This window comes from Heptranchias perlo, chromosome 15, assembly GCF_035084215.1.
Source record: "Heptranchias perlo isolate sHepPer1 chromosome 15, sHepPer1.hap1, whole genome shotgun sequence".
Lineage (NCBI taxonomy): Eukaryota > Metazoa > Chordata > Chondrichthyes > Hexanchiformes > Hexanchidae > Heptranchias > Heptranchias perlo.
Genome location: NC_090339.1, coordinates 34,564,524 through 34,578,873, shown reverse-complemented (window position 1 = coordinate 34,578,873; position 14,350 = coordinate 34,564,524). Strand labels below are relative to the sequence as shown.

At 42.2% G+C, this 14,350-nt stretch overlaps 1 protein-coding gene across 3 annotated transcripts in view; it reads right to left on the bottom strand.

The window, feature by feature from the left end:
- The window catches only part of LOC137332992 (UDP-N-acetylglucosamine--peptide N-acetylglucosaminyltransferase 110 kDa subunit), an 82,682-nt gene that overhangs the window by 27,175 nt on the left and 41,157 nt on the right, over window positions 1-14,350 (bottom strand). For all 3 annotated transcript variants that reach the window (XM_067997053.1, XM_067997054.1, XM_067997055.1), the window contains 3 exons: window positions 12,648-12,827; window positions 9,818-9,976; window positions 6,429-6,518 (listed from right to left, as the gene is read on the bottom strand). In XM_067997053.1, coding sequence (XP_067853154.1) covers window positions 6,429-6,518; window positions 9,818-9,976; window positions 12,648-12,827 — 429 coding nt within the window. The remainder of the gene's footprint in view (window positions 1-6,428; window positions 6,519-9,817; window positions 9,977-12,647; window positions 12,828-14,350) is intronic.

Sequence of the window (14,350 nt, the reverse complement as noted above, 5' to 3'; positions counted from 1 at the left end):
TTCGAAACTCTAGAGAATATGTCCCACAGGACATCTAAGAAGTGATTCAGAGTTATAGGATACTCGCACTGAATAGCTCAGTGTTTCAGAAAGGGAGTTCATCCTCAAGTAAACTGCACTGGACTCAAATTCAAGGAATCTGTGATCTCAGGCCGCACCACCTTTCACGCCTCTGGATCCAGCCAGATTATAATTGCAGCTTGCTTGTGCCACTCACCTGTGACACATCTACATGCAACATGATAACATCTTCATTCTTTTAATGGTATGTATCCTTCACATGGAAGAGTACTGTCTAGCTTGATAGGTTCTGGGGGAACCACATATTGAGCACATACATGAAAATGTCATGACACTAAAAGTAGGCAGTGCTGCAGCACATGGTCTTCTATGCCTGCGTGTGTAAAGCTAGGACCTGAAATTGAACAAATGAACTAACCATTTAACTCTAATCCTCTTTCCCCAAACTATATCCCTACAGAGATGTATGAGTGGGATTACAATGTGGAAATGCATGTCATTTGGATCTCCTGCGGTGTTGCTCATGGGCAAAAAAATTGCAACTTCCTGCAGCTATCTGCTTTTCTCCCAGTGTGCAATCCTCTGTTTAGCTTAGTGTATTATATTTTTTAACCCCATCATTTTATCTTTCCTAACAGTCTCTTTCTCTCAGCCTCCATTTTTCTTTTACTACACTTTTCTTTCATTATTTTGTGTCCCTCCTGTTTATTCCAACTAGATATTATTTATTTTCTTCACTTCTCATGCCATTAACAATAAAAAGCAGAATGAAAGGAAATTACCCATTGCCTGCCAGAAGCCCTCAATTTTATCTCGGGCAGTTTAATTGGAGGCAGACATCACTTTCAAAATATCAATCTCTTTATATATATATTCCCATTACTAGAACTAATACCTCGGCTTCCATCAGATGGCCTTTGGTGAGTCAACGCCAAATCTGAAGAGTAAGAGAAGTCTGTAGCTCCAATTATTTCTACATTTCTTCTTTAGACAGCGCAATCTTTTGTTTTGTACTAGTTACATGGTTCTCAGCACAGGTGGTGTAATTTAGTTTTTTATGGTTTTCTTGCTGATAATCCCCAAATGATTCGACTGGTTACTGAACTGGTCACTGAATGGCCACTAAATAATAAGTAACAAATAAGACTTCAAACTCCACAATAATCCATTAACCATTGCATCGATACCAAACTCTTCAAAAAGAGGTACGAAAGGCCCATGAGCAACACAAACTAGCTCAGTCGGTGCACTTTCACCCAAGTCAGAAGATTGTGGGTTCAAATTCCATTACAGGACTTCAGCACATAACCGAGGCTAACACATCAGTGCAATACTGAAGGAGTGCTATATTGTTGAGGTGCTGTTAAATCAACCCGTTCAAGTGGATGTAAAAGAATCCCTAGCCAACATTCATCCTTCAACTATCAAAAATACAAATTTAACTGGTCTTTATTCTCATTTAACATTAGTGGGACAAACTGACTACAATATTTATCTATACAGTGAATCCTATACAAAGACACCTCCAAAAAGTGGACACGTACCGACAGTTGCAAATAACTTACATTGTGATAAATACAAGCTGCACCTTGAAACCACAGACACTCGCAAATTCCGATCTGTGGACAACCATCAATGCACAAAGTCTGTTTACAATTTAAAACAGTGGACACGCAGCTAAGTGCAGGGTGGCAGCGGGTGAAAAAATTGGCCTTTGTGCATGGAGATCTCTTTACCCAACATGCACAGCGGCAGAGAAACTGGTTTCTCAGTAGGGGATGAGGTTGTCGGGGGCCCCAAAATCGCGGGGGGCTCATGAGCTGGGGGAAGATGGAGATTTTGGAATGAGGGCTCAGGGGAGAAATGTAGATTGGAGAATGGGCGCTTGGGGGGGGGGGGGGGTTGGGGAGGAAAAAGAGAGAGAGTTGGAGACTGGGGGGAGGGAAGAGATGGAGAGATTGGTTTTCCCTTTCCCCAGCCCTTGGTTTTCCCTCTTCGCCTGATCAAGGATAGCACCCTGGTTCTTGGAACTTCTCACACAACCGCTGCTGCCACAAAACCACAAATAAGGATTCTCAACTACAGGGGACCCAATCGTTAGATGATAAATCCATTAACATTTGTAGAAGTTATGTGATCAGATGACATGTGATCTGACATCACGTGATCAAACCTCCAGGAATGCCTCCAACCAGAGTTGGCAACCCTACTCCACCTGTACATCAGGTACTGATGAGCTCCTAACAGCCCCCTACCCAATCCCAAGCACTTCAAACATTAGCAGCTGCAGCACACGGAGGGAGAGGGTCCCGGACAGGGGTCTGCAGGACATTAATCCCCCTCCTAATCTAGAGGGGATCTCCAGGCACTCTGGCCCTTTAGCTGCAACTTCTCCCTGTGCAAGCTGCCAACGGAGAAGATCCCAGGATCAGGACATCCCTCCCTCAATGGAAAAGGACCCCAGGATGGCAATGAACTGGGAAACCCAACAAACAGAAATGAACTGAAATCACATCCTGCTGGCAGGGCACCAGAATTAGGCACGATCCCAAGTGAGCGCGATAAAAAGAAGCAACGCTGCAGGAAATACATCCAATCCCGGGATATTTGACTCATCCAGTTTACTGTACATACAATGACCATTTTCAAAATAAGGAGACCTGCAAATAAAGGTCACCTCATGCAAGTCTCTTAGGTATCCCTAATTTACAGGTTTCATTGTACTTCAAAAGTAATGCATTGTATGTGAAGCGAGTTCTTTCCTTTTAACTTAATGTTAGAATAAAATGTTATAGTTGAAGAAGTTTTGAGAGCAGTATCATGTGGCAGATCTAAAGAGAATGCAAAAATCTAACACAAAGAATTAAACAAATGCTTTGGTTCTGTCTTCAAGGAAGTGGACACAAATAACTTCCCAGAAATGCTGGGGAACCAAGGGACTAGTGAGAAGGAGGAATTAAAGGAAATTAGTATTAGTAAAAAAAGTGCTGGAGAAATTAATGGGACTGAAAGCCGATAAATCCCCAGGACCTGATAATCAGCATCCCAGAGTACTAAAAGAGGTAGCCATGGAAATAGCGGGTGCATTAGTTGTCATCTTCCAAAATTCTATAGATCATGGAACAGTTCCTGCAGATTGGAGGGTGGCAAATGTAACCCCACTATTTAAAAAAGGAGGGAAGAGAGAAAACAGGGAACTACAGACCGGTTAGCCTAACATCAGTAGTAGGGAAAATGCTAGTCTATTATAAAGGATGTGATAACAGGACACTTAGAAAATATCAATGGAATTAGACAAAGTCAACATCAATTTATGAAAGGGAAATCATGTTTGACAAACCTACTGGAGTTTTTTGAGGATGTAACTGGTAGAATCGATAAGGGAGACCCAGTGAATGTGTTTTATTTGGATTTTCAGAAGGCCTTTGATGAAAGTCCCACATAAGAGGTTAGTGTGCAAAATTAAAGCACGAGATTAGTAGTAATGTGCTGGCATGGATTGAAAATTGGTTAACAGAGAGGAAACAGAGAGTAGGAATAAATGGGTCTTTTTCGGGGTGGCAGGAGTGGTTAGTGGGATACCGTACGGATCTGTGTTTGGGCCCCAGCTCTTCACAATATATATCAATAATTTGGATGAGGGAACCAAATGTAATGTTTCCAAGTTTGCTGATGACACAAAACTAGGTGGGATCATGAGTTGTGAGGAGGATGCAAAGAGGCTTCAAGGCGATTTAGACACGTTGAGTGAGTGGGCAGATACATGGCAGATGCAGTATAATGTGGATAATTGTGAAGTTATCCACTTCGGAAGGAAAAACAGAAAGGCAGTGTATTATTTAAATGGTGACAGATTGGGGAATGTTGATGTACAAAAGGGACCTGGGTGTCTTTGTACACCAGTCACTGAAAGCAAACATGCAGGTGCAGCAAGCAGTTAGGAAGGCAAATGGTATGTTGGCCTTCATTGCAAGAGGATTTGAGAACAGGAGCAAGGATATCTTACTGCAGTTATACACGGCCTTGGTGAGACCACACCTGGAGTATTGTGTGCAGTTTTGGCCTCCTTACCTGAGAAAGGATATACTTGCCATAGAGGGAGTGCAGCGAAGGATCACCAGTCCTGGGATGGCAGGACTGTCTTATGAGGAGAGATTGGGTCGACTCGGCCTGTATTCAGTTGAGTTTAGAAGAATGAGAGGGGATCTCATTGAAATATATATAATTCTGACAGGGCTAGACAGACTGGATGCAGGGATTTTTCCCGTGGGCTGGGGGGTCCAGAACGAGGGGTCACAGTCTCAGGATACGGGGTAGGACATTTAGGACTGAGATGAGGAGAAATTTCTTCACTCAGAGGGTGGCGAACCTGTGGAATTCTCCACCACAGAAGGCTGTGGAGGCCAAGTCACTGAATATATTTAAGAAGAAGCTAGATAGATTTCTAGACACAAAAGGCATCAAGGAGTATGGGGAGAGAGCGGGAATATGGTATTGAGATAGAGGTCATATTGAATGGCAGAGCAGGCGCGAAGAGCCGAATGGCCTACTCCTGCTCCTATTTTCTTTGTAACTTAGGACACAGAAAATAAAACTGCATAACCCACATTCTACTCCTAATAACTATTTTTCTCAATACCTGTTACTTTAAAAAAGTTTTAGATTTGTTTGCTTTTTAAAATACTTATCCTCAGTATGGCTCAACACACTAGATTATAGGAACAGGAGTAGGTCATTCAGCCCCTCGTGCCTGCTCCGCCATTTGATAAGATGTTACACAAACATTATGGAGCATTCAGAGAGCCTGTAATTGGGAACATTATAAAGTTCGTTCTTGGGCCTTCACTTGTTGTAGTGTTCTAGTCTGCCCATTATAACTGAGGCCATGGCTCTAATTAATTCTCATGACTCACTAACAGCCCTCTTCAGGAAGTTGAATTGGTCATGCACAGTGCTTTGTGATTTTCTGGCATATTGTCTGGGGTGGATGCCAGAGCCCTGAGTTTCTCAAATTCTCTTCTCCAGAGGAGTGAGCCATCAATGAAATACTTTGATTATTTCGAAGGGAGTACTGATGAGCAATGGAGTTATTTCAGCATTACTGTCCTGGGTTCTTTGAGGTGAAAGATTCCTATTTCAGAAGAGAGGTTTATTACTAAACTGCTAATTATAATTTTGGTTCCAGTCGATGAACTCTGCAATGAGGAGAATAAAAGGAATCCACAGGACTGATGAGAGTCTCCAGCATCAACTGAAGTCACTGAGTCCTTAGCGCCATATCTCTTGCACAGTTTGTTCGATATTGCAGCTCTTGTGGTAGCTAATGGAAACAGCATTTTTTTAAAAAAAAGCTGTTCTGCATCACTGTATACTCTGTGGTATGTATTACATAGTATTTACAGCAAAGAAACAGGCCAATCGGCCCAACAGGTTTATGCCGGTGTTTATGCTGCACACGGGCCGTGGCTGTGTTAAGAGGTGTTACAATGTCAAACACTACAAGGGTGTAGTGACTCAGAATAACTGAACAAAAAAGATTCAAAGTCACCATAACCTCAGTGGTGTTTCTCTGGTAGTGTTTTAGGAGCATTACAATGTCATTGTACATTTGCAATGAGCAACAAGTTCTCATGATAAAAAAAAATCCTATGATTCCATATGATAAAAACAAAATTTGACTTATTCAGTCACTGTACACCAGTGCCACTAGCACACATAACAGACTTTGTCACATGCTGGAACACCAACGCACTATGCCTTAGTGCAACTGGGACACAGCTTTGCGCTTTAATTCATTTTAATCAAACAGAACTACATGTGGAGCTATTTGTAACAGTTATTTTGCAGAAATCCAATGTTTAACCATTTCACAACTGTATGCTGGTTGCCTTCTTACTCAAACTATGATGATAGGGTTCACGAAAAAAGACAGTCTCCAATGCAGCACATATTCATAGTATTAAGCTTCAGCGGTATTATCCAACTTAGTGCATCACAACCAAAGCTGCTTTTACTGTGAGCCCTGATGAATCCACACATAAGCAGAAAGTAAGTAATACACTGACAGTTATTCTACTCCTTGATCACAAGACAGATGAGTGTCACCAAACTTCTTAAGATGTGCAGTTAATTGGCCAATGTGGAAGAGGGTGAAGGATAAACAGCTGGACCGTATGTGCTTTGGTATGTTCTGAGCTACAAAGGATTTAAAGTAATCCTGTTGTATTCACCCTGCACTTTTCTGTGCTGAAGATTAAACACGACTAAAACCACACAGGTCCAGGTCTATGCGAGCCAAGAAGCAGCTATGTACTAACATGGAATTATACAGTATTCCCTGAACAATGTCTTTGAATGTATAAATCAGAGTTTTACGTGCTCAAACTGCACATTCCACTAGCTCTTACCTGGGATAGGTCCACAAAATGATTAGCTTCAGCAACCACCTTCACACGAAAATTAGTGCCATCGTCAGAACTCAGTGCATAGCAAAAAACCTACCACACAATAGAGATAGGAGAAACACAAAAATGAGTTGATTCACACTGAATGGAGATGCAGCATCAAGAATAAATGACATATTTACATCACAATTCCACTAGAACAAGGGTGTCAAACTCATTTTATATGGTGGGCCTGATCTGACATCCTGGCACTTGGCGTGGACCACATTGAGGAAGTTATTTGGACACACTGGGGTAGAAATTGCTATGCGTTTCGTCCATTTTTGGGCATAAAACGGGCGCAACGTATACCAATGCGGAGGCTGCTGAAGGAATGACATGAAAGTTTTTTTTTTACTTCCCCTTCTGTGGAGCCAGTAGGAGCAGTAGTGCTCCTCCCAGCTCCGCAGCACTACTGAGGGTCGCTGCAGGCCTGTACTCAGCCCTCCTTCATTTTACTTCACCCCACCGCAGGATTTACTGGCAATATAGCAGGCCTAAATTTGATCCCCAATGTCGGGCAAGCTGGACAACAGCTCACCACTATTATTAAAATGAGGCCAGAAGCCCAGGTTTGGATGAGCCTCGGGCCCTGGCTTCTGGTGCGCACTTGTATTTCCACCCCCACTATTTCTGCAGTTTTACCATGAGTTCTTCAAAAATTCTCCCTCAGAAAATTGTTTTTTATGTCACAGCTATTTCATGGGCAATCACATAGCACATCTGAACAAAAGCATCACTTACATGGCAAGCATTAGCCGACATTGCTGTCTTTTAAATGATGGTGCTAATTCAGAAAATGTATCTTTACGTAACCTTCTTGTGCACTTATCACATTTCTCACCAGGGTTTGCTTCATAGTGTCTTTGAATATTGTATTCTTTCACCACAGCTACCTGTTGCTTACAAATCAAGCAAGTGGGCTTTTCATTCATGTCCACAAAGAAATGCAAAATAAAATTCTGAATTCATGTGAAATTTGTGCTAATTTACTGAATTGGCAGCCGAATATGTTCTGGGTTAATAACTGCACAGTTTAAGAGGAGGAGTACAATAGTTGCAGCGAAGACTTCTTTTGTAATAAAGGCAACGAAGCCGGTATTAATTGTTCTGAAGTGAATTGGTAATATAGATTCGGCAGAGACAAAATAATTACTTTAAGTTTAAATTAAAACAATGAATTGTTAGATTTATCATCATTACTGAAGTAAATGATGGAAGTAAAAGCATATCAATTTAGGCACGGACACATCCGGCTCTCCAAGATTTATATCAATAAAATCCGAGCCACCACGACAGTCTCCCCCTCCATTCCCATCTTCCAACTGTGCCCCTTTGTCAGACCCTACACCAGTCATGAAGTCGTAATAATTGTCTAGTTGTAACAAATCACTGACAACTCAAGTTTCTTCTTTCGAGTTATGGATGCAACTTCAACCCAGCCAAGCCCAACCCCACATCTCTGCCCGCTCCATCTCTCTCTCTTCTCCCTCCATCAGCCGGTCACACATAAGTGGGAGCCGGCTCTCTGTGCCTGCAGGCGGGTGGGTAGCACTGCTGCATGAAATTTTAATAGCCACAGTTCTCCCGGGCTGTTAGTAGCAGAGCCCGGGAGATTCATATCCCATTCCGGGAGACTCGGCAACTTTAAGCACGTCATACCGCAGGCTGCAAGAAACTGTTCCATGGGTCGTATGTTTGGCACCCCTGCACTGCAACATCCATTTCTTCCTCATTCCAGTAACACCACTGTTTAAATGTACAAAACTTGTATGGAATCCAATTATCAAGTGCAGAAGGACCGTTTGCGAGATTATAAAAACATAAGTCTGCGGCCACAGACGTGACTCCAGGATGGTATATTGCCTCCCTGGTGCTAGGGTCAAGGATGTCATGGAGCGGCTGCAGGACATTCTGAAGGGGGAGGGTGAACAGCCAGAGGTCGTGGTCCATATCGGTACTAACGACATCGGTTAAAAAAAGGGATGAGGTCCCGCAAGCAGAATATAGGGTTGTGAAGAAAGCATACGGAATGCTCTCCATTATTAGCCGAGGTATAGAATACAAAAGCAGGGATGTAATGATGGAATTGTATGAAACGCTGGTAAGGCCACAGCTGGAGTATTGTGCACAGTTCTGGTCACAGCATTACAGAAAGGACGTAATTGCTCTGGAGAGAGTGCAGAGAAGATTTACAAGAATGTTTCCAGGGCTTGAAAATTGCAGCTACGAGGAGACATTGGATAGGCTGGGGTTGTTTTCCTTGGAGCAGTGGAGGCTGAGGGGAGTCTTGATTGAGGTGTACAAAATTATGAGGAGCCCAGATAGAGTAAACAGGAAGTACCTGTTTCCCCTAGCGGAGAGTTCAAGAACTAGAGGACATAGATTTAAGCTGATTGGCGGAAGGATTAGAGGGGATATGAGGAAAAACCTTTTTACCCAGAGGGTGGTGGGTGTATGGAATTTGTTGCCCGAATTGCTGGTAGAGGCAAGGACCCTCAACTCTTTTAAGAAGTACTTGGACCTGCACCTAAAGTGCTGTAAGCTGCAGGGTTACGGATCGGGTGCTGGAAAGTGGGATTAGAATGGGCACCTGGTTGTTCTTCGAGCCAGTGCGGACACGATGGGCCGAATGGCACCTTTCTGTGCTGTATCTTCTATGGTTCTATAAGAAATAGGAGCAGGAGTAGGCCATACAGCCCCTCGAACCTGCTCCGCCATTCAATATCGTCATGGCTGATCTTCGACCTCAACTCCACTTTCCCACCCGTTCCCCATATCCCTCGATTCCCTTAGAGTCCAAAAATCTATCTATCTCAGACTTGAATATACTCAACAACACAGCACCCACAGCAATTCGTGGTAGAAAATTCCAAAGATTCACAACCCTCTGAATGAAGAAATTCCTCCTTATCTCAGTCTTAAATGGCCAACCCCTTATCCTAAGACTATGCCCCCTAGTTCTAGACTCTCCAGCCAGGGGATATAACCTCTCAGCATCTACCCAGTCAATCCCCCTCAGAATCTTACATGATCACAATGAGATCATCTCTTATTCTTCTAAACTCCAGAGAATATAGGCCCATTCTACTCTCTCTCTCCTCACAGGACAACCCTCTCATCCCAGGAATCAATCTAGTGAACCTTCGTTGCACACGCCTCTAAGGCAATTATAATTTAAAAGTCCTGCTGCACTTGATAATTGGATTCCGTACAATTGCAAGAATTGTGTAACAGAGTGCAAAACAGTTTCAAGATGCAGAAGACAAAAAAAAGTCAAAGCCCACACAACCAGTACCTATTTGAAAAGCTTCTAATTCCAGAATTTAACAAAAACTTTACAATTCCATTACCTCAAATTTTTCAGAATTGTGCATCCCAGGGATTGACTGCATTAGATGAGAGGTGGGGTGGTTCCCAAAATCTGAACTCACAAAACCAATTTTCAGACGTCCATTACTAGCTTTCAAGTCTTTTGGATGTTCATATGGTGGCTTGTGAAGCACATTAATCTGTAAAGAAAAACTGTGATTGTTATATATAAACACAAAGGTCACCTTGCAGCATCAACATCACCTGCCATACATATAGTGGGGGGGACAATCAGCATCTCACAAGCAACATCACTTGAGGCCTAAATGCAGCTCCTTGGAAGCTTTGTTTACTGACTGCAATGCAACGAGAGGTGCAGGACATAATGGATGCCATCAGCTACAATAGGCAGCCTTTCTTTCATTTTGACCCAACTAACCAATAAATTTGAAACTGATCACGTGAAATAATTCACATTAGCATGAATATGCCACTTACTCTTGTCGGGGGGGGGGGGGGAAAGAGAGAAAAGAATTTGTAAAACAATAAACCAACCCAGTCTCAAAAATGAGAGCACCACCACTGATACTGCAAGCAAAGAAACATATTTTCAGGAGTAGGCCATTTAGCCTTTCAAGCCTGTTCCGCTGTTCAATGAGATCATGGCTAATCTGTGACCTAACTCCATATACCCGCCATAGACCCGTATCCCTGAATACCTTAATACCTTTGGTTAACAAAAATCTATCTCAGATTTGAAATGAACAATTGAGCTGGCATCAACTGTTGTTGGCAGAAGAGAGTTCCAAACTTCTACCACCCTTTGTGTGTAGAAGTGTTTCCTAACTTCTCTCCTGAAAGTCCTGGCTCTAATTTTTGGACTATGTCCCCTAGTCCTAGACTCCCCAACCAGCAGAAATAGTTTCTCTCTATCTACCCTATCAGTTCCCCTTAATATCATGAACACTTCGATCAAATCACCCCTTAATCTTCTAAATTCCAGGGAATACAATCCTAGTTTGTGTAATCTCTCCTCGTAGTTTAACCCTTGGTATCCAGGTACCATTCTAGTAAATCTACGCTGCACTCCCTCCAAAGCCAATATATCCTTCCTAAGGTGTGGTGCCCAGAACTGAATACAGTACTCCAGGTGTGGTCTAACCAGGGCTTTGTATAGCTGTAGCATAGCTTCTACCCCCTTGTATTCTAGTCCTCCAGATATAAAGGCCAGCATTCCATTAGCCTTTTGGATTATTTTCTGTACCTGTCCATTACATTTTAATGATCTATGTACATGGACCCCCTAAGTCTCTTTGGACTGCCACTGTTTCAAGCTTTTCACCATTTAGAAAGTACTCTGATCTATCCCTTTTAGGTCCAAAGTGGATGATCTCACACTTACCTACATTGAAATCCATTTGCTCACTTCATTTATTAATATCACTCTGTAACTTTATGCTTCCATCTGCACTGCTTACAATGCTGCCCATCTTTCTTTGGTGTGCAGAATTTAACTTCAAATATTTTGAAATTGTAAGGTAGCAATTTTAAAAATTGGTATTTCCTGCTTTTGTGTTCTCTTTACACACCAGCTCTCCAAACTACAATCTTCCGCCCAGTTCTAAAAAAGTGGCTTCTAACACTCCTGTAAAACTTCCTCCAAAAGATAAAAATAATTTATTGAACTATAGATCGGAACAAATTTAGTACAGTAAGGAAATGTTTGTTATAGTTCGAGCTTTCCTTCTGTCAATTTTATCATTTTGTGTCAAATACTTCGGTCCTTCAGGTTAGTTTTCAAACAAGGAAACATTGTTCCTACAAAGATTGAAAGTGAATAAAAATCGGCACCTGATTCAGTAAAGGGGATTGCTTTAACTAAACACAATTGTTTCCTTAAAGGATTTTAAAATTATACATTACAATGTATTTAATTTTAAAGCAGGAAGTTACATCACCTATGCTGGTTCTTGGCATATCCATCTTATTGTATCTGCATTATCTACAGTGAAACAGGTTTGTAATGACTATCATAAATCACTGTGGTATGAGATGGCAATTCTACCACTGAAAGAGCAAGCTTGCATTTATACAGTCTTTCACATCCTCAGGGTGTCCAAAAGCACTCCAAAAGCCAAAGAATTACTTCATTTAAGTTTTGTATGTAACTACAGCAGCCAATTTGCACAGAGCAAGGTGCACAATCAGCATCGAGATGAATTACCAGTCAATCTGTTTTGATGGTGCTGGTTGAGAAATGACTGTGAGGACACAGGTAGAATTCACTTAGCTTCTTCGAGAAAGTGGATGGATCTTTTAAAATAGGCAGTGGTTTGACATCTCATCAAAAAGACAACACTTCTGACAATGCTGCAATTTCACGTTTCTGCACTGAAGAGTCAGCCTAGATTTAAGCGCTCAAGTCTCGGAGTGGGGCTTGAGGCAACAACTTTCTGACTCAGAAGCAAGACTACTGCCCTGAAGCAAGCTGACACTTTAAGTGAGCAAGAGAAGAATTGCAGAGGGGGAAGAGACAGAGAGCGACACACACACACACACATCCCCACCACCCCCCCAGCGACGGACAGGGAGGGCGGCAGAGAGATCACCACAGAGGGCGGCAGAGAGAGAGAGAGAGAGCGCGATACACACACGAACAGAGACAAATGGGCCAAAACACCAGGGGGTGACCAGATATGATGAAACTATATCCTAGCTAGCAGACAACACTTTCAGGAGATGAGTAAACCATTCTGTGATGTTGGGGTAGTCTGAAAATTCTTCTGCAATGTATGAGATAGAAGATAGTTGGGGCATGCAAGATGTAATTATGTGCGAGATTATATCACACAATATATAATTATACGCTACCTTGTCAAGACAGAGATTTCCATGTCGCTCGGCAATGGCTTTGCGGAAGGCATGGGACAGTGGGTACAGCATGCTGTGGTGTGGATGCACAGATGGCAGTCGATTTTTCTCCAGCTGATCAGCTACAATACTGACCAGTTTCTTCATCCGCTCGTCATAATCTGTCCAGTCACAAACAATCTAGAGGACAAAAGTATGTTGAAGTTAATGGTAACTCGTTGATATACAGGTGGATTTTTAAATATTACTAAAATCTGACATATATGCTTCTGAAATGAATGCAGGTGTGGAAGGCCATTCTGACCATCCTGGCTCAGTTGTCCAGAAAGAGCCCCCCCAATAAAGCCATCCAACAGAAAATATTTCCCTTCATCAATTTGAACGTATGCTCCTTTGCCCAATTGTCTTTGTTTATCTTTGAATAATGCTTCTTTTCTATAGATTAATGCTACTCCTTTTCCAATTTACTTTTACTTTTAGACCATTTTATACAAAGTGCCTAGTTAATCACCTATACTCTACTCTTTTGGCATTCAGTTTGCTTTGTGAATTGCTGCTCCAAAATTCTTGAATATATTCAGTTCAAACCAAGAAGTATAGGAAACCAGGTGTCTTCACCTCTACACCAAGCCAGCCCAGAGTGATGCAATAAAAATCTAATTTTACAGCCAGCAGCAAGTACTGAGTCTGTCATTTAGATCTGATGTGGGCAAGCTAACCCCTCGGCTAGCCCATACGTGCAAGTAATGCCTTTTCCATACCGCTGGTTCTTCCCTCGGCATCACAAAAGGTCCCAACTGGATTGGCAAGTTTATTCATCCAACTTTTTGAGAGGAAAAAAATAGGGATTTTAGTAGACTCGATTCATAAGAATATAAGAAATAGGAGCAGGAGTAGACCACACGGCCCCTCAAGCCTGCTCCGCCATTCAATAAGATCATGGCTGATCTTCAACTTCAACTCCACTTTCCCGCCCGATCCCCATATCCCTCGATTCCCTTAGTGTCCAATAATCTATCGATCTCAGTCTTGAATATACTCAACAACTGAGTATCCGCAGCCCCCTGGGGTAGAGAATTCCAAATATTTACAACCCTTTGAGTGAAGAAATTTCTCCTCATCTCAGTCCTAAATGGCCGACCCCTTATCCTGAGTCTATGCCCCCTAGTTCTAGACTCCCCAGCCGGGGAAACAACCTCACAGCAAACACCTTGCCAAACCCTCTCGGAAACTTATTTGTTTCAATGAGATCACCTCTCATTCTTCTAAACTCCCGAGAGTATAGGCCCATTCTACTCATTCTCTCCTCATAGGACAGCCCTCTCATCCCAGGAATCAATATAGTGGACCTACGTTACACCGCCTCTAAGGCAAGTATATCCTTCCTTAGGTAAGGAAACCAAAACTGTACACAGTACTCAGATTAAAGCCCTGTACAATTGCAGCAAGACTTCCTTACTCTTGTACTCCAATCTTCTTGTAATAAAGGCTAATGTACCATTTGCCTTCCTAATTGCTTACTATACCTGCATGTTAAACTTTCTGTGTTTCGTGTACAAGGATACACAAATCTCTCTGAACACCAACATTTAATATTTTTAAATGGTGAGAAACCATTCTGTTTTTCTATTCTTCCTACCAAAGTGACTAACCTCAAATTTCCCCACATTATACCACCTTCTTGCCCACTCACTTAACATGTC